Source organism: Canis lupus, chromosome 18 (genome assembly GCF_048164855.1).
Source record: "Canis lupus baileyi chromosome 18, mCanLup2.hap1, whole genome shotgun sequence".
Classification (NCBI taxonomy): domain Eukaryota; kingdom Metazoa; phylum Chordata; class Mammalia; order Carnivora; family Canidae; genus Canis; species Canis lupus.
In genome coordinates this window covers 15057783-15083335 of record NC_132855.1, presented here as the reverse complement: position 1 = coordinate 15083335, position 25553 = coordinate 15057783, and the positions used below count along the sequence as shown (strand labels likewise).

At 39.6% G+C, this 25553-nt stretch overlaps 1 protein-coding gene across 3 annotated transcripts in view; it reads left to right on the top strand.

Moving 5' to 3' along the window:
• Positions 1–25553, top strand: part of BMPER (BMP binding endothelial regulator) — a 244347-nt gene that overhangs the window by 56858 nt on the left and 161936 nt on the right. For all 3 annotated transcript variants that reach the window (XM_072783518.1, XM_072783516.1, XM_072783517.1), the window contains exons 4-6: positions 742–824; positions 4164–4254; positions 8200–8282. In XM_072783518.1, the coding sequence (XP_072639619.1) occupies positions 742–824; positions 4164–4254; positions 8200–8282 (257 nt within the window). The remainder of the gene's footprint in view (positions 1–741; positions 825–4163; positions 4255–8199; positions 8283–25553) is intronic.

The window sequence follows — 25553 nt, the reverse complement described above, 5'->3', positions numbered from 1 at the left end:
ATAGGAACTTAAGCTAACTGGCTTGTTTCCTCTTTTGAGATCTCTGGGTCTTTGATTTCTGCTTTTGCTGATGAATGAGCATGGCTTCTGTTTTGGTTAGTAAATTAACTTGTGATAATCCATACATTTATAGTTTTAGATTTTTAAAATCTAGTTCACTATCTAAAAGTAAAATCAAAGTGAAATGTGAAATAATAGCTCTTAAACTGGGAGGCAAGACTTGGAAGATTTTGTCTGGTGAAGATAGTAGCTTGTCAAGCGTCTTAGATGGGTAGAGAATTTTGCAATCATTTCCTATATTTTAATTTTCTGCTTTAGCTCCTGTCAGGTTTTAAACTTCCTTCTTGACCTTCAGCAGTTTTGTGTTCATTTAAGTCTTATGAAAAATCCCCTTACACAGTGGTGATTTTAGCCCTTGTCCTCCTCATACTTCACTAGGCATAAATAAAATCACGAGGTCCTGCATTTTGGCCAGGAAAGTTCATCAATCCATGCTTTTCCATTTGAAAACTTCATCTGGGAGGTTAATCTTCTCAGTAGCCAAAGAATTAATATAAGTGAAAACCAAGTGGATATTTAGAAGGCTTAGTTGTGTTTTGGAGAAAATGGCCAAGGAACGTGATGGTTCCCACTATCCCTAGTCCTGGCTTAGAAAACATAACTTCCTTTGCTCCAAAAATAAAGGAAACACACATTCATTCTTGCTCTTTTTTTTTTCTTGCTTCTGTGTTTCCTGTTTAGGTTGCACCTATGAAGGAAATACCTATAACAGCTCTTTCAGATGGCAGACTCCTGCACAACCCTGTGTTCTACGTCAGTGCCAGGTAAAGTCTATTTTACTCTCTACTCAAAGGGAATCAATAGTCTTCCTCAGAAGGATCTTCTGTGCCTTAGAAGACAACACAGAACACCCCCCCCCAAAAAAAAGCAAAACAAAAATAAAACCAAAAACAAATAAAAAACCAACTTCTGCATATTTATTGTGACATTCACCATAACAAGACAGGTCCAGGATAGATACCGTATAGCAGTCACTTCTGGAAACATGCAGTGGAATTATCCGCCATTGTTAAATTGTGCCTGGAAAATCTCTGGGAAGATGTATATGTCCTTGGGGAAAATTCATGTCTTCCTGTGAGTCAACTTTGAGCAAAACATGAATTCCTGTTAGCAGAAAGAAGTATTGTTAGAGGATATATGTTTTCCTTCTTTGATTTAGAAATATTTTGGACTGGAGCCAATCTGTAAGCTTATTAAATCAAAGCAATTAGTACACCGTAACCTCAATGATTTCAACCTGACAAATTTGAGAACCACCAGTTCAGGTCCTAAAGAGCCCACTGTGGCTGGTACTTGCTGCACTCTGCAAAGGGCACTGATTCTACATGACTCTAGTTGTTACAGATCTTCAATAGAGCAAGATAAACTAAAGGAGAAATGTAGAACCTAAATGTTCAAACTCCTTTTCTTATCTCTGAAGAAATATTCAGTTAAAAAATGCTTATCTAATTTTGACATAATTTAGAAATTCTCTGTGGAGAAGATGCTATTAAATCACTTTACCCCTAGCCTCATTTTACTGTTCCAAGATATGCTCTTGCATTTAAAGGTTAGTGTAATAATGCATGTTTCTTTTGGATCTTATCTCAAGTATACTGACAGTATACTGAAGTCTGACTTTTATGCAGCCATGCTGTTATATTCTCACGGTGGGTACACTCACTCAAAAGATCATCAGTTATTTATTTGGCTAAATGTTCAGTTCATTTGTATAATAAATCAAAATTATTTGTGAAAATAAGCAGTAGGTAGAACAGATACAAATAATATTTTAAGTGAATCAATAAATATTTGTTGAATTTTTGCTCTGGGTTATAGATTCAACCAGCTTCATGGAACAAAAAGATGAGAGCAGTGAGTTTTAATAACATCAAAAGTCCAATTCATTCTAAAATTTGCACCACCCCACTCACATCCTGCTTCCTGACCAATGAAATTTCCACTCTTTGATAGGTGCACTCTGAAAGCCCTGTTACACTATCTTTTAAACATGACAACCTTGTTGGAGTTACCTTTTGGAGTGTAGTATAACATTTTTTTGCAACAGCCAGAGGTCCTGAAGATCCTCAAATTGCATGAGCTGGTGGCGAATTTTGCTACTTTTGGATGAAGAATTAAATGAAAGCTATTATCTGGGAGGAAATATTTTGTTGACCGAATAACACATGAAGCCATTTTCAAGTGTTGACACTGAAACTCCTATTGCCTATCGTCTTTGGTCACCGGCAACTCATTAGGCCCACAGAGAATGGTGCAGGAAGGAACATCCCATTATCATTGGAAGCGATCTCAAGGACCAACAGCCCTGGGAGTCAGGAAGTGCTGAACTGCAGAGTAGAGCCCTGAAAGGGAATGTTCCCTACCAAAGATGACCTTTGCTGTTTCATTCTCCCCCCTTTTAAAGATTTTGCCTAAGCCCTGCTAACTTGTTTAGAAATACATTTCATTCAATAGTCATAAAAGCAAACCTCTAAGGTAGTTATAAGAGCTGTCCCTCTGCTCAGCTGGCACCTTCCCACCCTGGATTATTTTCTTCCTTCTTTAGGGAATGAGTTCTCATCTGTGAATGTGGGAAGTAGCCACTTACTGGTACCTGGAAGGGAAGGCTTCATTTAAGATACTCCTCTGCAGAATGGCACAATTGCAAACTCTTTAACTCTTCCCTTCTCAGGGCATAAGATCGGTAACAGAAGAGAGAGTGTAGGGTACACTGGACCTCTCCTTCTCATTTCCTGTGAAGTGAGGATGGTATTATCTCCTAGGGTGATGGTAAGCATCAATAAAAACACTTCAGGTAGAGGCTGCATGGACTGGACACAACTAGGTACCAGACAGGTAACAGCTAGTCTAACACCTGGGTTATTTCCATTTGAGTTGGATTCTAGCTTCTTAAATCCTCCTACCAAAAGAGTTCTGATGGTGAAAAATTTACCTTTATTTTCCTCTTTGACATTCTAACTAAAGAGAAAACTGAAGATCACAGACAGGAAATTCATGCTGGGAACAAATCTGAAACCTCCATCTGGATTGCAGATACTAAAGGGAAATTGATCTTGGGCCATAGCTTTTTGCATTGCTTCAGTTATGTAACTAAAGCACAGATCCTTTTTTGATGTTGTAGACTGTGATATTTTGACAGTTGTTTTTTCTTTCCCAAATGTGATATAGACCACAATAAATTCCTCTCGTAGTGGAATCCTCAGGCTCGACAAATATGAAGACATTTAGGATATAACTTTCCTTGTTGGACTGAGATAATATGGTAGCAGACAGGATGAGGAAAATTATCTAGTTGTCAAACTGTTACATTTTTTTTAGCCTGTGCTACCCTTCCTTGCAAAACAAAATTAAATAAAAACACAAATCCATTTATAAAATGGGTAGAGATTATGGAGAAAATAATTCAAAGGCCAGCTCTGACAATTAATCAAAAAAATGTGTCAATTGACATTAAAATACTAGAATCCCAAGGTTCGTTTGCAAATGAGTCATTCGATTTCATTATTAAGATCTAAAGGCTCTATTTTTCTATATATAGCATGAACTTTAAAGCAGTTTTATCTAATCTCATTATTTGATGCTGGAGAGCCAGGCTCCCTCTGTGAGGCAGAGTAAAATTTCTAAGATTGCAGAGCTTGTCTAGATATTTCTAGAGGGGGGGTAAGGAATAAGGTCTCCAGATGCCAGTCTGGGGTATTATGTTTATACTGTGCCTCATAATTAATGGCTTAAAGTGTAATAACAATGATAGAAAATACAGTCAGTGTTGACAACTTAAAACAATTGTGAATGAATAGTAGACTCAGCTGCTGGCTGACAGCAAGAAGGTCTTTAATACTAGATTTAAAAGAAAGAACTTGGGGCCAAAGAGGAAGATCAAGAACAGGGCCAATACGGGATTTGTGCTCTGAGTTTGAAAGCGTCAAGGCTGTGAGCTGGGGAGATGGGACCTCATTGGTGCCATGTCCTCTGGACCTGACACCCACCTTCCTTTGCACTTTGATGTTCAGATGCTTCCCCTACTCCCTTGGTTACTTTCCCAAAGTGAATCCCTCCTCAGTGGGAATTCTGGGCTGACATGTTTGTGGCATTCTGTTTTTCAGGAAGGTGTTGTCACAGAGTCTGAGGTGCGATGTGTTGTTCATTGTAAAAACCCTTCCAAGCATCTGGGAACGTGCTGCCCCACATGTCCAGGTAACGTTCTCAGGAAGGGAAGGCTTCCAGGCTCCCTGGTACAGCACATCACTGTGAAATCTCTGAGCTCTCTCAAGAAGGCAGGGTTCTCCCCTTCTGGACTGGAACTTCTCTCACTTGGTGTCTGTGTACAGAATGGGTTTAGAGAGCAAACTCCTTTGCATAGAAATGTCCGGTTGGACTCTTTGGTGTGCCCAGGATGAATGCAATGTGCTGTAGGTCTTGGCATGTGGATACTCCAGGCTCCGGAGGCCCGCTTTCCACTCCACAGGGCCACAGGTAACGCTTACTTTGGAAGGAAAGGCTGTGGCTTTCTCTTGCTTCCAGAAATGTCTTTTTACTGCTTCATATTGCAGTATCTTGGCTAGAGCTCGCCTTGGTGATGAAGTGACCAGATGTTTTCTGAAAACTGAGAGCTGTGTCCCTAAGTGAATTTAGCTTCGGGTTTTGCTGGTCTCAGTTTTCGGTGTGGTGCAACAAGTTGGACCCACTGTCTTTTACGAGGGCCCCACTGCCTAGCTGACAGCAAAGGGATCTTTCCTTTCCAGTGGCTAGAGTGTTTCCTCTTACTTTTCTGAACAGGATTACAAAGGCCTCCTGCATCTTTTCTTGCCCTTACGTATGAGCCCAGGGATTTTGAGGTGAGAGAATTTTTTTCTGATCCTTTAAGCCCCTGGCCCATGCTCTCAGACAGATGTTCTGAGTTTTGGTTTTACTCTGAGTGCTTTTCCTCACTGGAGGCGATCCTCACAACTAGCACTCTTTGCTTTTGAGATTAATCTCCAAAGGGCCTTCTGTTCTGCAAAACTTGCTGGGGAATGGCTCAGGTACCATGCTGTGATGCTCTGCAAAGATGAGCCCTGCTCTCTTTGCAGGCAGCTGCTCAACCTCCCCTATACTCCTTGCAGTCTGAGATGCGCCTGAACCTGAGTCCCTCCTAGAGTTCATTTTTTTTTCTCGTCCTTAAATGACAATGAGAACAGTTGCTCTCTACTACCTCTAACCTTCCTGAGTTCCCTGGACAGTCTTGATTGAGCCAAACTTCCTTTCCACATTGGGATTTCTGTGAAGCTTGCATTCTTAGATGAACTTACAAGAAGGCCAAAAACTGGTTGAAAGTAAAAGAATTCTTTCCATAATCCAATTATTTTGTACCTATCAAACAGAGTTTGCTTGAGTTCCTTCTGCCTCTGAATGCAGAGGCATTAAGTGCTTTGTATTTGTATTATGTAACCATACTCTTAAATGCCTAAAGAGTCCTTACTAAGTTAGATCAGTAGCTCTCTAGGCTGCACATGAATATCACCTGGAAACCTTTAAAAAAATCCTGATGCCCTGGCTTCATTTCAGACCAAGTCCATCAGAATCTCTGAGAGCAGAATCCAGGCCCCCCACATAATTCCTATACACCGGCAAGCTTGAGATTGATAACAGAGCAAATTTTATATGCCACATAGATTTAAAAATTATTATAGCTCTTAAATGCGAATTCAGTTATGTTGAAGAGACTGTTGCTTTATTGGTACAGAATCAACTCAATGTATGTAACATTCTTCCTTACTTATGAAATCGTCATGTTTTTAGGCTGCCTTTGGAAATGTGGGTATATAAACAGCTGAGTGAATTTATTTCAGCAGTTGAAGTTATCATATTTGAGCAATTGCTTCTTTCACTTGGCTTTTGGTTGAGTTCCCAGGAAGGGAAGGCTGAACTCTATGATTGCAAATACTGCGGTGCTAAGTCCTCATGAGTATCCAGTGAAGGATGAGGCACTGCCCACAGTTCACACTTAAAGACATTAGACCCAGTAAGAATAAGTACCTTCCCCAGGCCTGTGACTTGGGGTTGGGGTCAGGGTATGGCCCCTTCTCTTTCTTGGCTGCCATACTGTACTTACTCCTCCTCCTGCCCCAAACACACCATAATAATTGTTCTGCTTGGGTCCAGATGCCCTGGGAGACAAACCTTTAAAAGTTAGCATGCCCCACACCCGCCCCCTGACACCTGTTTAGGCTCTGTGCCTTCCATGATGCAGTCAAGAATCAACTTTGTTCCCTCTCTTTAGTTTCAAAGGCCAACCTGTGGGATGCAAATCAAAAGACTCAGAAGAGGTCACATCCAGGATGTATTATCCTTTTTTGGAGGGGAAGAAAGACCCAGCCAAGTCTAGGTAGGGACAGTCAAGGGAAGCCGTGGAGTATTCTCCTTGGTAATTCAGAAGGACTGGCATCTGTCATTGATCATAGAATGGTATAATACATAATGACAAACATGTAAAGTCTGTGGTCAGTTTCTTCCTGAAACAGATTTTAGGGCATTCTTGGTTGTCTACTCTTTCCTTTCGTCTGACTTTACTCAGTGATGGTGGGTTGTGATGGGAAGAGTTTACGTAGATTTTTCTTTTAAAATTCCCTTATTTAAGTTGTCAAATGTAGATTGTTGTGGTTAATCTGTCTGGAAATCTGGATGACAAAACCAGTGTACAAACATACATGAAAGAATTGAAGTCCTCTTTTTGGAAGTGTGCTTTGGAAAGAGATAGCTGGGCACCTGCTCTTATTAACAACGCTGAGGTACAGCCTCTGGGAAGCACCCAAGCTTACTAAGTCTTTCTGTATCAGGGAAAACACAAAGAGGTGGTTGATTGCTGCCTCTGGGTGTGGGTATCAAATAGACTTTAAAACCACAGTTTCACTCAGTGATTCAGCTTCAGACTCAGTAGCATTTGCTTCCGTGTCTTTCAGTGGAACAAAGGGCTCCATATCTAGATTTAAAATGAATAGGTCCAGCAGCCAGATTAAGTGGTTGTGGGTGATCCTTGTTTCTACTTATCAGGGACCAACTGCTTCAAGAGCTTGGTGGGTTCTGTTAATGACTGCAGTTGGCAGGATTTAAATACTTACTCTCAGGGGCATGAGTCCGTTTCTCCTAAGAGCCTCCTTTGCTGATTTTTGGCATTACTGTGCTGGGTCCACCCTCTACTGTTTGGAAAGTGACCTTATTTATTCCAGGAGACCACCTTGTAAGGATAGTCCTGAGGAAAGTGGCTTTGCCATCAGCTGACAGTCCTCTCGTAGCTGGTTTGTCATGAGGTTACTGGCCAGCCTGTGTTTCAGGTCATTTGTGGGATTTTTTTTTAAGAATATGGCAGTGTCCCGAAGCATCTTTCTGAATCAGAGACACCTCCTGGGTTTTTCATCCTATTTTTAGCTAAACTTGGTGGCTAAACCTCTTTAATATCATGCGGGGTGGGTCTGAAAAACTGTGTGGCACCTTTTGCCCTGCTGTTCCCCCTTCCTGCCTTGGTGCCTGACCCTCTGTGTGGTGCAGCTGGTAGGTCAGAGCTGAGTTTGAATCCCAGCTCTGCTGCCTGCCAGCTGAGTGAGTTACTTCTTCTCTCTGAGCCCCATTTCCCTCATCTATGATGAAGTGACCAGTGTCCCCACTTTGTAGGCTCACTATGCAGATGGAGTGAGATCAGGGGTACAGAGAGCCTGGTAGAGGCTGAACAGTTCCTGAACACTCACCAAGTGACGGCTCTTCATGTCATTTGCTTGGTAGCTTGCCTTCTCTCACTTGGCTTTCTTCTGTCTGCCTCTTCCAGCTTCCCTGGGTTTAGTTTTCCCTGGCTGTGATCTGAGTGGTCATGGTGAGCTCCTTAGACTCATAGGGCTCACCATTATGCAGTGTCCCCCTTGGGCTGACCTGGCTTCCACTATCTTTTTTGCTTTTTAGCAGCTCTGGTTTTCTGGACTCATGTCAATCTTTTGTACTCCTTAAAAAAATCTATGAAGCAATCTAGTCCTCTGGTTAAAGAGGACACTCTGCTAGGCAGAGGTGGAGGTGGGAGGTGGATAAGCGAGATGGATGAGCAGTGGACAGAAGCATAGTGTCAAGCTGAGCAAAGGCTGCTGCCCTAATTCTATACTTTGCTTTGCTTTCCAGGTTGTGTGTTTGAGGGTGTGCAGTACCAAGAAGGGGAGGAATTTCAGCCAGAAGGAAATAAATGTACCAGGTGCTCCTGTGTTGTAAGTACTGCCCTAGATGTGCTAAGGGTGTTCCTTCTGGTTAATCATGGCTGGGACCCACCAAAAGCAGCCCTGATTCTCCTTAGTCACTCCTCTCCCTCCTGACATGGAATCAAGGAAAAAGCTCATTGTTTTAGGGCAGGTTTCTCAGCCTTGGCACTATTGCCATTCTGGGCTGGGTAGTTCTTTGTGGTGGGAGCTGACCCGGACATTGGAGGATGTGGAGTGTTATCCCTGGCCACAACCTATCAGGTGCCAGGAGCGCTTACCCTCCCTCAGTTATGATAACCAAAAATGTCTGCTGATGTTGCCACGTGTCTCCTGGAGAAGAAGATCACCGCTGGTTGAAAATCACTGGTTTAAAGAGTGAGGGAGAGGAGCTGGTTTCCCTCTACCTGCCTTCTTTGGGAAGATGTGGATTCTCTTTATTTTAAGGTAGCTGTTGGGTTCTTCAGTGCAGTCAAATGGGAAGCAGATGCGGATAAGTATAGCTTGCCTCAGTATATTCCATGGGGTGAGAGAACCTGATCCAAGGCTTGGTCCTTTTCACCAGAGGATGGACAGGAAGAAATGGGCACTAAACTGTGAATTCAGGGCAGAGTAGGGATTAGTGGGATAAAGCCATAGACTTGCCTTGCTAAGAATTGCTGACTTGTGGTTCATATATTAAGGATAGATTCTGAGTACTTAGAAATGAAAGAAGGAACTTGGAGTATGCCATAATTTTAAAGGGATCTTTTAAATTAATGTATTTCAAATTTGGACTATGATCTTTAGGGGTGATGGTGGTAATGGTGATGATGGGAATCTAGTCTTAATCAGGGCTCCAAGTTACTTACAGTAGGGAGTTAGTATAATGTATTTTTAAAACTTTTAATCTTTTAAATGATTAAAGATTGAAGAACATATAGTATGCATATCAGAATATTAAAAAAAATGTACACAGAGAACTCCAGTATCTCAGTTTCACCAAAGTAGAATCATATGTGGATCAACATGAATTGTAACATTTACCATTTCTCTACATGTCTTTTCTAAAATCTTTCCCTCACCCTACATCACACATTAAAGTGAACATGACCAAGGCTGATGGTTTTTGTTTGTGATAAAAGAAGGAAAGGGGGATCCCTGGGTGGTGCAGCGGTTTGGCGCCTGCCTTTGGCCCGGGGCGCGATCCTGGAGACCCGGGATCGAATCCCACATCGGGCTCCCGGTGCATGGAGCCTGCTTCTCCCTCTGCCTATGTCTCTGCCTCTCTCTCTGTGACTATCATAAATAAATAAAAAAAAAAAATTAAAAAAAAATAAAAGAAGGAAAGGAAGGAAGGGAGGGAGAAAGAGAAGATATACAAAAGGTATGTAATTGGATGTGTATAATACTCATAATAATATAATAATATGCAAAAAATATGAAAGTGAGGGGTGCCTGGGTGGCTCAGTCCATTAAGCATCTACCTTCAGCTCAGGTCATGTTCCCAGGGTCCTGGAATCAAGCCCCATGTTGTGCTGTGTGCTCAGTGGGGAGTCTTCTTCTCTTTCTCCTCCCTGTTCATGTTCTCTCTCATTATTTCTGTCTCTCTCTCTCAAATACATAAATAAAATCTTCAAAAAATATGAAAGTGATTTCCTGATGAAGATGAATAGGAGTTTACATATTCAGATTTCAACTTCCATGTTTTTCTCCTCTTGCTAATTATGGTTAAATAGCTTTATTTTGAGAGAGAGAGCAAGAGCGAGAGCATGCTTATGGGAGCTGCAAAGGGCAGAGGAAGAGGGAGGGAATCTTAAGCAGACTCCGTGCCAAGCAAAGAGCCTGATGCCAGGCTTAATCTCATGACCCTGAGATCATGACCTGAGCCAAAATCAGGAGTTGGATGCTTAACCAACTGAGCCACCCAGGTGCCCCATTAATATTAACATTAATATGTTTATATCTCTGAACATGTATGATCTATATGTGCATACCATTGCATGTACCCATATGCACATATTCATACACTCATCTTTAGAACACTGGATCACCAGTGTTTTCCTTTGCTCATACTGCTGCCCGGTCTGGAATTCCTTTCTTTTCATTCTTCACCTGGTGAGCACTTGAGCTTTCACAGTCGGTTATCACCATCCCACTGCAAATTGCTGACCACTTTCTTTCCCAGATGGTAGCAACAATGGTTTTCTTATTTGTGTTCCCGAGGCTTATGGCTCTCACTGGCTAGCTCACCTGCCATCTTTTGTTCCCTCCTTCTCTCACATGCACATACATGCACCCACACACATCTACTTCCAGGTAGCAGGTTGTAGCATGGTTACTGGTTTATTTTCCTGTGGCCTATGTTAGATCATGTGCTCCATCAGGGAAAGAGCCATGTCTCCTCATGCATGTGTTTCTAACCTCGATACTTAGCACTGTGAGTGTTCAGTGATGTTAGCATTCTTTTATATTGCTGTCTTATGATGTAGTACACTAAGACCCAGTGATCTCTTCTAGTAACAATTCTGGCCTTCAGAGCTTGTAGCCCCTACTTGCCTAGGAGAATAGCTATTATAGGTAGATATCCCATTCTCGTTAGATTCTGTTTGCCTGAGAGACAGCCTACAGGGTCACGTACATATAAAGCATCCCTGGTATATGTTACCCATCTCTGATGGATGACTTGCCAACTCTCTGAGGTGTCCCTTGCTCTCAAGTAAATATTGCCTGTACCATGTGGCTTATATTTTGAATCTGACCCTTTTAGTTATATTCTCCAAATTCGTGAAAATTGGTCTACCTATGTTTTTGTGATGTGGTGACAGGGGCAGACCACCAGAAAGACATTTCATCTTCTTGAGATGGATTCCTTAGATAATGAAACAAATGCCTTATGCATGATTTTATATCCTTGATTTAGGTCAGGACAGTATATATGGCATTCCAGACAGTTGAGAACATGTTAACGTTTGAAGATATCTGGAGAAGATTTCACAACCTCTTGCTCTTACTCATTCCAGAAGCAGGGCATCTAACATTTTTAGGTGTGAATATCATCATGACACATATAGAAAATGCAGTGCTTTATTATCACTTGTTAAACTATATAACCCCCATTTACCCATTACATAAATAAGAGAGCCAAGAGAATTACTTCTCCAGAGTCCCAGTACTAATGGAGGGGGGGAGGGGGCGAAAACTCGAGTTCCTTTGGCTGTTCCATAGAGTTGTGTGAGTCATACTGGAGTGCATTCCTTATGGCATGTGTTCAGTGTGAATAAGTCCTACATTCATTTTAAAATGGAAATAAGAGGATTCTTTCCTAACACAGAAGCAAAGAATTGTTTATAAAGTATACCAAGCATTGGTTAAAGCACACATCTGTTTCTTTTTTGTTTAAGCTTGAATTTTTACTACCTGCCTAACTGGACAGCACACAGTTCTGTATAACTTTGTTCAGTCAAATTTTGGGGGAACAGAATAGTGGCAGTTGGCACAGACATTTCTGTAAAACCCGATGTCTTCATACTTGTAAGACTAAAGACCAAGGTGCCAATGAGAGATGTTTGTGTTCTCTTTTACCAAACTATTTTAAGAACCCTATAGGCTCAGTGTTCTTGGAAATTCCTTACTGAAGGGAGTAAAGCCCACAGAGTTTGTAGGTTACTCTTAAAAGAGTGGCAAGTCCTCAGTCTGCAAAACCAGCCAAATTAACTGGCCAAGATCAATTACTTTTGCTGACAAAGGAGTATTAAGTTCAGAGGATTTTTTACTAATAAACATGGGTTGTTAATGGGCTGTCTGTGATGAAGGAGCTGTACTTTATTGGCTCTTAGAAGCCATGAAGTCCATAAACACCTTTGCTCTCACTTACACTTTAGATATTGCAAAGTGCTGTCTCCCAGGGAAAGTGAAACTCCTAGGAAGGTTATTTGGAGAGAACAAAGCAGATGGAGATCTTCATGATTCCTGCTCCTCTTAGACCAAATTCCTTAAGGTGTTCTGCACAGCCTGGCATGGTCTGACCTCTGCCAAGCTCTCTGGCCTCATCTTTGGGCTCATCTTTGGCCTTCCCATGTTCTCTCTGCTCTGGCCTCTGGGCAGATCCTCAGAGTCCTCACTACACAAACTATGGACCCAACCAGCTGTGTTGATCTCATCTGAGCGATTGTTAGATATGCAGAACCCCAAGCCCTGTCCCAGACCTGCTGTACTGAAATCTGCAGTTTAATAAGATCCCAGAGTATTTACTTGCCAGATAAAGTTTGAGGAGCACTGGTCTAATATCTCATGGCCTTTCCCTCGCTGCCTTTTCTTCTTTCTTCTCCCTATCACCTCCCCCCTCCCTATCCACATACCTAGCTAATACCCACTCATCTTGCACTTGGAAGCCCAAACATCCTTTCTTTAGGGAGGTTGATCTGATTCTCAAGACGAGATCAGGTCATGTTGCTAAACCTTTTAGAGCAGTCTATACTTTCCTTCCCAAACATTTAAATGATTTATAACTAGATTGTTTTTTTTTTGTTTGAGATTATTTTATTTAACTCCACGAGGGTAAAATCGTTTGTATCCTTACTGCTTGGTATATAATGGGCCTGCACAATAATTGCTGAATTCATGAACAAATGAATGCTGACTTAGATTCTGCTTTCTTTCCCCATTGCTTCTCTCCCTACTCTGCTACTCTAGTTTCCCCCTGCACATTTAGTCTTTGCAAGTTCAGCAGGGAATAGAGAGATGCATATCACAGTAGATGAGCTCAGAAAGGAAGATGGATTTATGTTCAGCTGCTGTAGCACTTATAATAAATTGCTTTGTATGGAATGTGGATAACTTCCCTGGAGATGTCTTCTTTGGAAAGTGCTCCTTAAGCCTCAAAGATTCCTACTACTACTCATGGCAGCAGGAAGATACAGTGGTAGGAAACACTTGCCGATGTTCAGGGCCACTCTGTGTGGCAAACTTTGGAGAGAGAGCATGATTCTGTACCCTCAGAGTTGACCTTGCCCTGAAGTAAGGGGGAGACATGTGTGACCTCTCCCTGTTCCAGTGTGTTTGGCTTCAGATTGCACTTCCCTATAATAGGAAGCAGTGGGACATCTTCCATCTCCTCTCTGTGGTCATGTGATGCCATGGCAATCCAAGTTACATATTCCCAACCACACCTCTGCTTTTCTTGCGTGGGGACTTGGGACCCTCTGTTTCTGAACCTTCTCACAGGGCCTCTCCCTTACTTGTAATATGTACAATTTGGCACATTTAGATCCAGGCTGTCATTATATCTTCCTTGTCCACAGGGAGAAATTTGGCTACATCTGGGCAATAAATTGGAGAATTGAGCAATTATCAAGTGAATTGAACTAATGTGGGCAGTTTATCTAAATGGTGTGGGCCTCAAGCTTTTAGTATAGTTTTCAAAAGTAGTCTGAAATATTAGTATAATTGCTACAGTGTTCTATTTTGCATTGTGGATGTACCATCACCTCGAGGATAAAAAGTTCTTGGTTTTGAACAGTAACTTGAAAAAAAGTGCGATCCAGACCTTAAAGGAAAAGCCACTAGGAGGGGACTTCAACTTGCTTAGAAAAGTGGCTGGTTCTATACTTGTTTTTGGTTAGACCATGAGGTTCTAAATTGTGGTGTTTTATGTTAGAATGAATCTGAGCAATTACGATCTGTCAGCTAAGACTTCTATCAGAAGATCTATTGTAATGCCATTCTCTTCAGAATGAATCCATAAGTGTACAAATATTGTGATGAGAGTGTCAAATTCTTTCTTCTTGAAAATACCACCAAAATGACCTGTTTGTAAAGCAAATTTAGGTTTACTGCTTACTGTGTTTATTGATCATTATTTTGATAGAGCCTTAAAATAATGTCTTAGAAGGAAGGAGGCAAGATATTTATAAGGTTTTGGGGGGGATCTAGTTTAAGGTGGGTTTTTCACGGTAAGGTCTTGATTTGGATTGGTATACTGATATACTAGCATGGTATACTAGTCTAGAATTCGTGGGGACAGTGAGACAAGGGCTCCAAGGCATATCTTAAAGAGTTCATGAGCCTAGTTGAGTTAGCTGTGTTACTGGTTGAGTATTTGCAATGAGTTCCTGAAATCAATAGGAAGCTTAGTTTTTTTTGATGTTAACAAGACTAAGAATAATAATAATAAAAACTAGGAATAACTGTTGTATATTTTAAATCCTATTTCAGCCCTGTCTCATGTGTTTTCAGTCTAATATTAGGTTTTAATCCCTATATATGTCTTTATTTTTTGTCATTTCTAAGGTTCTTTATGCATATTTCTGTATATAATTTATAACTGAAGCAGCCTATAAAGTTATTTTTCTACATAGAGAGCCACCATCTTAAAAATGAGCCTAATAGGGAAAATAGTTGGAAAGGAAATGTCTCATATGACATTTGAGCATTCATAGGAAAACTCATAGTTTGAAAAGAGATCAGCAAGTGATTTATTTACAGAGGAATTATTGTTAATAATAGCTGCTTTTACTGTGTATACTCTATGCCAGATACATATAATGATTTAATGTTCATTAAATCATTTAATTTTCAAAATTGTCCTGCAACTAGGGAGGCATTAGCCCCCTTTTTTTGATGAAGAAACTGAGATTCTGAGAAGTTTAATAGCTTGCCTAAGATCAGAGAGCTAATAAGAATTGAAATACTGAGTTGCTTGATTATAAAGCCACATATCATTTGTCTCCCATCTACCCTCCCTCTTCTGGACCAACCAGTATAATTTTGAGATATTATGTATGACTGTAGACATTTGGAAGTGGGGATTACCATTTGAATCTATTGAGTGAAGAGCAACCAGACTTATAGAGGGAGAGATAATGGTGAGGTGAGCATTTACAAAGAACCCCAATTTTGGTGCAAGAGGTATGAACACAATAAAAGTGTGAATTACACTTCCTCTCTCAGAAGTTTACAAGTCTAAGCAAGTTTAAACTCATACCAGATTTCAGTCTTGGGCGATCAGCCTAAGTATATGTCACTGTGATGCCAGAGTGGGTGAAGAACACATATCTGTTACCCTCACATCAGTTGGAGAATGGAGACACGATGATCTATAGTGCATCTCCTTGCCAAGAAATTATGAATACACAAAGAAAATGTAATAGTTGCTGGGACAGAGCCATTCTCCTTGCTTCTTCCAAAGATGGATAGAAAAAATTGTTTATCTGATGAGTCCTGTCTATCCCTTGCAGCAGTCATCACCGACAGAGTTGAAGCAGCAATTTGGGATAGCCCCTCTTAGAGATTATATAGAAGACTTGGGTTCACCTGGACATGAGGTTCTAGTGGTCGTGTGAGTGGAAATTCATCCTCCTGATAGAATAAGCAAGTGTGTAATTGTTTTTGAGCAGTTGCTTTCTCCTATCCAACTAAGAAGCAGATTCATTTACATATTCAAGTGAGGTTTGGAATAGAGTTTGAGAGCTGATAGGAAAATGAACTCAATTGGTTAAATCTCTTCCCTTTGTATCCTTGGGAGGATCCTTCCTTTAATGATCTTCTTTCCTCTCCTTTTAATTCCCTTTAAGTTATATCACATGATGAACACTTTTTATCTCTGAAAAAGCCCAGGAAAGATAGATTTTACTAGATGCTGAAGAATTTCACAACTATTTAGCCTTCCTCCTTCCATCTTTCCATCCGTGACTTGTCTCTGTAGCCAGCCGATCATTATTAATTTAACAGTGATTGCTATGTGTTAGACACTGTATTAGGCACTGAGCACTCAAAGATGAAGGGGATTACATTTTTTATCTCCAGACAATTATAGTCTGTTGACTTGGGTGTATTAAAAATAAGCCCCAAATCAAACCATCATATGGCACTTTTTAGTGTGTGCAAAGTGTAAGATGAAATATGATAAATATGTGCTAATTATAGGATAGATGATAATTTTTAAAAGATTTATTTATTCATGAGAGACACACACACACAGAGAGAGAGAGAGAGAGAGAGAGAGGCAAAGACACAGTCAGAGGGAGAAGCAAGCTCCATGCAGGGAGCCCGATGTGGGACTCCATCCCTGGACTCCAGGATCACACCCTGAGCCAAAGGCAGATGCCCCACCGCTGAGCCACTGAGGCATCCCTAGGATAGATGATAATTATAAAAATTCTAGATGGATTGAAAAATAGAAACAATTGTACAATTGAAAGATAACCACTGTTAATATGATTTATTTCCTTTCAACCTTTTTTCTGCATATTTACATATAGTTATATAATTAAGTAGGATCACATCTTGTTATTTTCATTAATCATCATATTGTGAACATATCTCCATTTCATTAAAAAGTCATGGAATATTGAAAAATATTTTTAATAGCTACATAGTATTCCATTAGTATACTATGATTTATTTAGTCATGTTTTGGTATTAAACAGCTAATACTGTTTTCAGTGTTCGCTGTTATGAGTGACACAACAAATATCTCTGAGAATTAATCTTTCTTTGTTTCTCTGTTTTCTTAGGCTAAACACATAGAAGTATAATTAATGGGTCAGGGATATATGTGTATGGTTGCTAAAATACTCATGTAAGTGATGTCTTAATTTCCACTTCAATCGACAGCACATAGGTATGTATCTTCCTGCACCAAAACTGTTTTTGCATATGAGAACCTTGTTTTCATTGGCATTTGACTTCTGGAACTGAACATTTTTCATACGTCAATTAGTCAGTTGTGTTTATTCTGTAACTTGCGTTTTAATTTCTCATTTTTCTATCGAGTGGTTGAAGTTCTATTGAAGTTTATGTATGTATGAAGGGTATTCATCTTCTCCTAGTTATATTAAAGTGTGTTTTTACAAAAGCTGAGAAAAATGCTGTGTGTGTAGTTTGACCTTAGTGTGTATTTTGCATGTTAGATAAGGGCAGAGTTTGCTGAAATCCTGTGTGTTCTTCCAATCTTTTCTCTTCAAATCTTGATCCAAATATATTAATAAGGAGAAAAGTGAGTCAACATTGTTAGCTCCCAAATTTAATTAGTCTGAGACTTTTCTTGATTTAACCTCCTCTCTTTCCATCTCCGACCCCTTTGTTTTGAGATAGTGATCTTCTGTACCTGTTCCCAGGCTAAAGTGAAGTTATTCTTTGAATTTCTACAATGCCTCCTCCCTACCCCATGGCTCTGTAGCCTCCCCCACCCTTTCTCCTCATAGCTTTTTTTTTTTTTTTTTTTTTGTCTTTTTTGGCTCTGCAGGAGAAAGATCCCTTCTGCTTCCCAGGCCTGTCCTTCCATCAGGGCTCTTGTTCCCATCCTTTCCTGCCTTCCCTCCTTCTGTGTTTCAGAGTTTGTTTCTTGTGGACAGGCATAATGTGCCTTATCCCTTTGAGGGCAGTGTCATGCACATAGGAAACAGTAAATATTTGAGTAAACACCTGGTCTTACACTTTCTGATTTGAGTACCCGTGTTCTTAAAAATGAGTTATCTAGAATCTTCTACCTTCCTACTTGGGATTTTATTTCAATCATGAAGGCAATAAGCTACATATTCGCTTTTTTCTTTCAATGAGCATAGTGACATGAAGGATTTATGATAAACCTGTAGAGGGAAGAGAATGCAATCTAAAGCATTAAAAAAAAAAAAAACCTGGTGAGGAGACATCTAAGTGGCAGTGTGAAGAGGTGGGGGTAGGGGTGAGGTGAGCTCTGCGTCCTCAGCCTTGTGAGAGGGCAAGTGTCAGAAAGTATCTCTGTGGTGTGGGAGGAAGGGAAAGGAAACATACATTAATAAAAGTGAAAAGAAATATCCCATTTTGTCAACAAAATAGAATAAAATATTAGTGTTATGCTACTTTAGAATATTTCCAGATGTTTTTGATCTTTCCTCTGTTATTACCATGAGAACTTAATTTCTTTAAAAAAAAACATGTTTCTATGAGTCTTGCTCCTCTCTTTGTCTCCTCCTTTCTGCTTTATGGCTCTCCCTTCCCTCCCTTTGCTCTTCCATCTCTTTCCCATTCCCTCCTGCTTCTATTTTCCCTCTCATTTCCAGTCCTTAAACTACCCTGCTTTGATTCTCATCAGTATCTCGGCACCATAGCCTCTTTTAGTAAAGTAACATAATTCACTTTCATTTCCATCTTGGTCTCTCCTTGGATAACCACCCCAGAGTTCCAGATATTAGGGAATTATCTTTTGAATGAATTGATTACACATTTTGGCACCTTTTAAATGTCATTCAAACGTTCGATTTGGAGGGTGGCAGGGCTTTTGTGGTCCTGTGAATGGCTTCAATTACCACCATTCCCTTTGAGTGGAATTTTAAATGGTACCACTTGTTTAATGTAAGCAGCAATGTGTTTGGATCACAGGGAGCCACAGTCCTCCCAAAGATTGGGGGATACTGGACCACAGACACACAGAAGATTATTTCCCGTGGACCCATCCAACATTGTCTTCTGAAGCCCATCTCTGAGCCTACACTGAGTCAGTGCAGTGAATCATTCCTTGTAAACCCACCTAAATTCTTACTGTGATTTAAAAGGGCCAGCTTGAAATATTGAGCAGATTTTGCTATTTGGAAAGGGGACAGGCCTCCAGGATCTGGATGGACCTTCTGTGCAAGGAGCACCATGAAGTGTATAAACAATCCAGAGTTATATCCAGTGTCAAACATTATCTATCACATAATTCTATGCACTGCTGTTCTGCTCTAGTGCCTCTTCTGTTCTCTGTGATACACATCGGAATCAGACAATGTGATCATGATTAACAAGATTCTGTTCCAGATGTCCTATGTGGAGACTTTTTAAACCTCTGAATATTGCTGGAGTTAAACACGAGGAAAAACTGCTAGTCATAACGAACCAAAAGAAAGGCCAGAGTCTGTTCATGACATTCTGTTTAGTGAGGGGAAAATGTACCCATTTCATTTTTGGTCTGATTAAATATAAATTTGTAATACAGCCAAACATCAATAAAAACAGTTACTCATTATACGGCAGTATGCTTTGGTTGTATTTTAAGAATGAAAATTCAATAATAGAAAAGTTACTCTTTAATTTCAAAATGAGTATGAAAAATTACTCTCACCACATCATTCATACTGATACACATCTTACTTCTTTTCATGCTTTAATCTGACAAAACAAGTTTTAATATACTTTCACATTTTGGTTGTAGAGCTGTGTTGACTTTAGGGTTCTTTTCCCTCACCAATCTGAGTTTATGAATGTGATTGGTAGATGACAGGAGTGACAGTTCTTGACATTGGTGGGAAATGTGTTTCTTTTCAGTTTCAAGTTCAAGAAAAGGAGAGGGAGGGGACTCTTGAGAATTTTTGGTTTTGTTATTAGGTTTTCGGCATCCATAATATTCGTAAGCAATGGACACAGCTGTCTTTAATAACTAAGCCCACTAACTGAAAGAACAGAACACACGCCAGAAAAACATCAAGCTGTAAGGATATTTTCCAATGCAAAAATTTTCATATATTGAAGCAAGATTTCATTTATAACCAAACTGAATGTTTACTCTAAACTTCTTCTATCGTTTAAATAAAAGCATTTGACCAAGCTCTAGGAAAAGTGCAATGAAGTTTTTGGTATTTTTAAGTTTTACCTTTACTACTGTATTGTTTTGGGTGGTTTTAGAGCATGCAGATATGTTCTGTATCCCTCAGAGGGCATTGTTATGGGCAAAGGTCACTGGCCAGGCTGAAGAGAACTGAGGTCCTGTCCTGCTTCTGTCACTGGCCAGTTTTGTGACCCAGGGCCTTCCCACTAACTTCTCTGAGATTCAGTTTCCTCATAAGTAAAATGCGGGCTTGTTAGAACCTTTTTAGTTCTATAATTTCCTGACTCAGAAAAGCTCTTAATTTTCTCAGGAAGCAAATTATTTGACAGACTCTAAATACCAGTTAATAGAATTATTTTTTCTAATGTTTCTAATATAAACCCATTATATCCAAAATATCATCACTACGTTTTAGAATTTGCCTTTTAAAAAATTAACGAATTAATTTTTAATTTATTCGTAGTAAAATTTGCTTTCTTTTTTATACATGGTCACGAGTTTTGACAAATGCAGAGTTGAGTATATTTTTAAATAGTTAATATTATTATAAATTATATTCAGAGATGCATAATATCTACCTATTATGGTAGCTATACCACAACTCATATTAGAAAACTAAAAAGATAAGTTATTTTTGACTCTTCAGTCAGTGCCTCTAATAAGTCTAGAATGAGGAGCAAGAGACTCTCATCTATCTCATAAAGGTCTTCAATCATGAAATGTATCTGTGGGTTTTGTTTACAGAGCAATGATTAGAAATAGAGGAAGCTTTTCTTTTTCCTCCCAAAATAAGGGTAGGACAGTACAATAGGATGATAGTGAGAGCCAGGAATAGACTAGAACTCCAGCTGCTGGGTTCTATCACTTGTGTTACTGAATGTGTAGGTTATAGTTTATTATACAACCCTAGATTGATTGCTCAGGGATGGAAAGACATTTCAATGGCTTGGCATGTTTCGACATTAGTATAAAACCAAGTAGTATGAGATTGAGGGTTTTCTGGAAGAGTTTTGAGGTTCTCTAAGGGGAGTCCACTGGCCTTTTCAGCTGTGGTTGTTCCTTGGGACCTGTGCAGATGTTAAGTGTTGCTTCTTTCTCTGTGTTAACTCTTGTTGCTTCCTATCCCAGGTGTTCTCCAAATGTTGGTACAGAACAGGCTTGAATTTTCCATAGAGTGGGGTAGCCATGACAATGGTATTAGTAGAGTTAGGGATAACAGGTGAAGTCTGTGTCTTCCACCTGGCTTGTGGCCAGTGGGCTCTAGGGAGAGGACACAGTGTTTGGATTCAGTGGGGCAGGAATTTAATTCAGCTCTGATCCTCCAGCAAATGAATATACCTCTGAGCCTCACTTTCTCCATTCATAAAATAGGGGACCACTTCTTGGCAAAAAATATCCAGGAACCTTACGTTTTCTTCCTCCATCTATATATGGTTGCCATAACAAACAGGACTTACAAAGTTGTTCCATGCCTGAAAAGTTTTATGCAAAACAGAAAAGATAAGGATCTCTTGCTTCTTGTTGTAGAAATAAAATCAAAGATTTCAAAGAAGATTTAGGGCTTTGGAGCTCCAAATACCCCCACCCCCCATGTTTTTTTTTTTAATTTAAATAAAAGAAGTCCCAAATGGCTATGAGGATTTCATGCGTTGATATATAAAAGTGTCCTGCTTGTAACAGCACTTAGTAGATGCCTTCCCTTTTTTGCAGGGCTGAATAATATTTAATTATAATCCTTTCAATAGTAACCTGTTTGAATTTAAGACACTTATTTGTATATCAAGCCTAAATATTTTAAACTAGAATTTCCTAGATTGGTTTTCTGAGAAGAAACCTATCAGATAGCTTCTTAGCATCTGATTATTGTCCTTCCTACACAAGGTGGCATGAACAAGCTGCCCCTTAGCCTTGAAATGCCAGTACCTGTCTTTTTTCTCACAGGAAGACAGTTTTTTCCAGTCTGAGTCATTCTTTCTCTTAAAGAGCTACTCAGTCTCCTTTAGCCACCTTGGGAAAAATCTAAGCACTGTAGTATTTCAACCCTGCTCTGTCCAGTGAAAATAGAAAGTGAGCCACCTTTGCGATTTTTAATTTTCTAGTAGCCACACTGAAAGAAATAAGAAAGAAACAGGTGAAATAAATTAAATAATACAATATTTAACCCATTCTGTCCTCCAAATCATTTCAATATATACGCATTATAAAAATATTAAGGGAACATCTTACATTCTTTTTTTTTCTTTTTTCATATTATGTTTTCAACTTCTGGTGGGTATTTAATACTTAAAGCTCTTCTTATTTTAGACTAGCCATATTTCAGATGTTCAATAGCCCCATGGAGAGTGGCTACCATATTGGACAGCACAGGTCTAACCAATGCTAAAAGGTACAGAAGAAGCAGGTCCCACATTCATACTCAATGAGACCTTCCATCCTGCTTAATACCATTACATGCCAATATTGATATTTTATTTGTGGTCTGCTGGGTTAATATTGTGCCAAGAAACCAGGATGAAGTAAAAATGAAAGTTAGTTATGACCTAGAATAATCCTTTCTAAGGGTTTACCTCCTGCTCTGAATCCTCCACTGGTATCCTTTCTTTTTCAGAGTTAAGGCTGAAGCTCCACCCCAACCTTACCTTACCTTCCAATGCTCTCCCCTCACATACACCCTTCCAGAGATGCTGGGTTTCTTGCAATTCCTCAAAAGTATCGGGAACACTCTAATCTCAGGTCTTTTGTATTTGTGGAACCCTTTGCCTGGAATGTTCTTTCCCAGATGTCCAGGTCTGGCTCCTTCACCTCCTTCAAGGCTTTGCTTGAATATCATCTTTTTAGTGAGGTCTTCCTAACTGATGCTATCTAAAATGGTGATCCTACTTTGCTACCAACTCCTTCTGCCATCCAACACTCTTTGTCAAATTGATCTCATCTATTTTTTTCCCATAGCTTTTTTATTGCTATCTGATAAACTTAAGTTTTTTTTTTTTTTCCTCTCTATCATTCTCTTTTTCCCCTTGCCCCAGTAGAATATAAGCCCTGTTAGGGCAGGGACACTGTTTTGTTCATTGCTGTATTTGTACCTAAAACAGAGCTTAACACACAGGAGGCACTCAACAAATATTAGCTGAATGGATAAATGGATGAAAAATACCAAGCCTTTGATATTTCTAAGAATGCAGAATTCTAATCACAATATTTACTAACAGTTGATTAAAATTTGTGAAAGTTCTGAATACCAGCCTGACCAAGATAATAGAGCTTAATTTGCTTAATTTGGAAAACACAATCAAATCATCTCTGCATTCCCTTTTTTTCTGGTTTGGAAGGCCCACTAACAGACTCATTGTTGTCCAGGTCAGCTAGACCCCATTGAGAGTCTGGTCAGTGCCCTCAAACTCTGTTCAATGTTAAATAGTGACTTGTTGGAATGTCAGAGCAGGTTCAAATTCAAATTCAAGCAGAGTTCTCGAATGCTTTTCCTTCTTTGGAAGTTGATGCTTAAGAATTCTCAAAATTTAGGAATTCTCAACTTGAATATTTAATGGGGGCAGGTTGGATTACCTCCTCTATCTTTATAAATCTTCAAACAAATCTTTCCCGTTCAATTTCAGCACAGTCCTTGAGAACATTGTGAGCATATGCACAGGGTCAAGGCTGAATGGTGAGAAGGGCTGTTGTTGGCTGGATTCGTGTGGGGAGCAGCACTAACCATGAACTTGTGCAGCCAAACAGTGTGATGTGATCCTCCGGCTGCAGAGAGCCTGCCAGACGCCCAAGTCTGGCGCAGTGGCTGCCTGGCTCTTCAGAGGAAAGGCCAGTCTAATTTAGGAGCCAAAAAACTTTCTTTTGTCTTACTTGTTTTTTTCTCCAAGAAGGTGAAGTTTTGAAGGCCTCAGCAGGAGGGAAGTTTTCGGTGTCAGAGAGGTTCTCAGGATTTTGTAACTTGTAGTATGGAGGTTAGCAAGGCGCTCTCAGCATCTCTTTCCTCTCTCTCTGTCTGTTCTCAGTCCCTGAACATAAAATTGGCAATGACCATAAATATATTTCACACTAAGTCATTCTTTTTAGTAGTGGAGTGGCCTCTTACCGTTTTCTTACATGTTCCCAGAGAGGAAATCAAACCTTTGTCAACAGTTTAAGAGTCAAACTCAAGACTGAAGTTTCTAGGCAATGAGTTCCATTTTGACTTCCCTTTACCCTCCTGGGTGCTGGGAACACAGTGGGTTTCATATGCTGAGAACATACCATTTGATGGATGAAAATTTAGAATTCTAAGTTAAGAAGATCCTGTGGCTAGTTTAAAGTTTGGTAAGATAGTTTTGGATTAAAACCAACAATCTTAAACTTTAAAAAAATATCTCATCCCTCCATAAAAAAGAACCAAATATGGGAAGGTTTATTCTTAAACCTTATTTTTATTATGTAATAATTCTTATACTTTCAAATTTTAATTAACATGAAAAAGGCTTTACCATATTTACTGGTTTATACCATTTGAGTGTTTACAAAAGATAAGGTTTGACAAGAACTTTTTTTTCAATATATTTTATTTTATTGAACTTCATTTTGCCAACATATAGTATAACAGCTAGTACTCATCACATCACATGCCCTCCTTAATGCTTGTCACCCAGCCACCTTATCCCCCCATCCTTCTCCCCTTTCACAACCTTTCGTTTGTTTCCCAGCATCAGGAGTCTCTCATGGTTTGACAAGAACTTTTGAATTCATTCAGAGAAAGGATGTTTTGCCTTAAATCAGTTTCTTCTTGCGAAGAGGCTTTCCTTCTGGGACCCTCAGTTCAGACTCTATAATCTAGATGAGAAGATGGTATCTAGTCTGTTGAATGTTTTCTTTCTGACCAACCCCCCATCCCCCCAGTCCTCATTGAATGAGTTCAAATGCACTTTAAAGGGTGATGTTGAGTGATGCATAAGTCTGGGGCTTGGGGTGGGTGGTGATGGAAAGACATGATGGAGGAAAGAAGGGAGGCCATAGAAAACTCATTTTATCCTCCAGTCCTTTTTTTTTTTTTTTTTTTGACTTTCTATTTTCATCTTCTAAATACCTCTTTGGTTTCTCCCACTTCCTCAAAACTTCAAAGATAACCACAGTTATAAGCAAGTTGGAGACCTTCCCAAACCCTCTAGTAGAGGGTATCCTATCAAGAGCTTTATGGTCAAGGTCTGTAAGAGTTTTGAATTTGTCACAGACAAAGACGTTTTGCATTTGTCTGTCACAGATTGGTTAATAATTGTGTTCATTTCTCTGATGTAAATGACCCATTTGTAATCCTTTTCTATAATAAACCTATGAGTTATAAAAAACTCATTATTGACTACCTGATAAGAGAAGAGGTGAGTTTATTTATTTATTTATTTATTTATTATTATTATTATTATTTTTTTTTTTTTTTTGAGAAGAGGTGAGTTTAAAGACAGCTTGATCAAACTCTATTTGAAAAAGAGCTATGTGGCTCATATATTCCAAGTTCCTATTGCCCCTGTGACTTTGACATGTTTTTTTTTTAAGATTTATTTCTTTATTAGAGAGAGAAATGGGGGGCACATGCAAGCAGGGGAGGGGCAAAGAGAGAGGGGGAGAGAGAAAGAATCCTCAAGCGAATCCTTGCTGATGGAGCCTGACACAGGGCTCGATCCCAGGACACTGAGATCATGATCAGAGCCAAAGGCAGATACTCAACAATGTTTGCAACTAATAGACACATGTCTGTT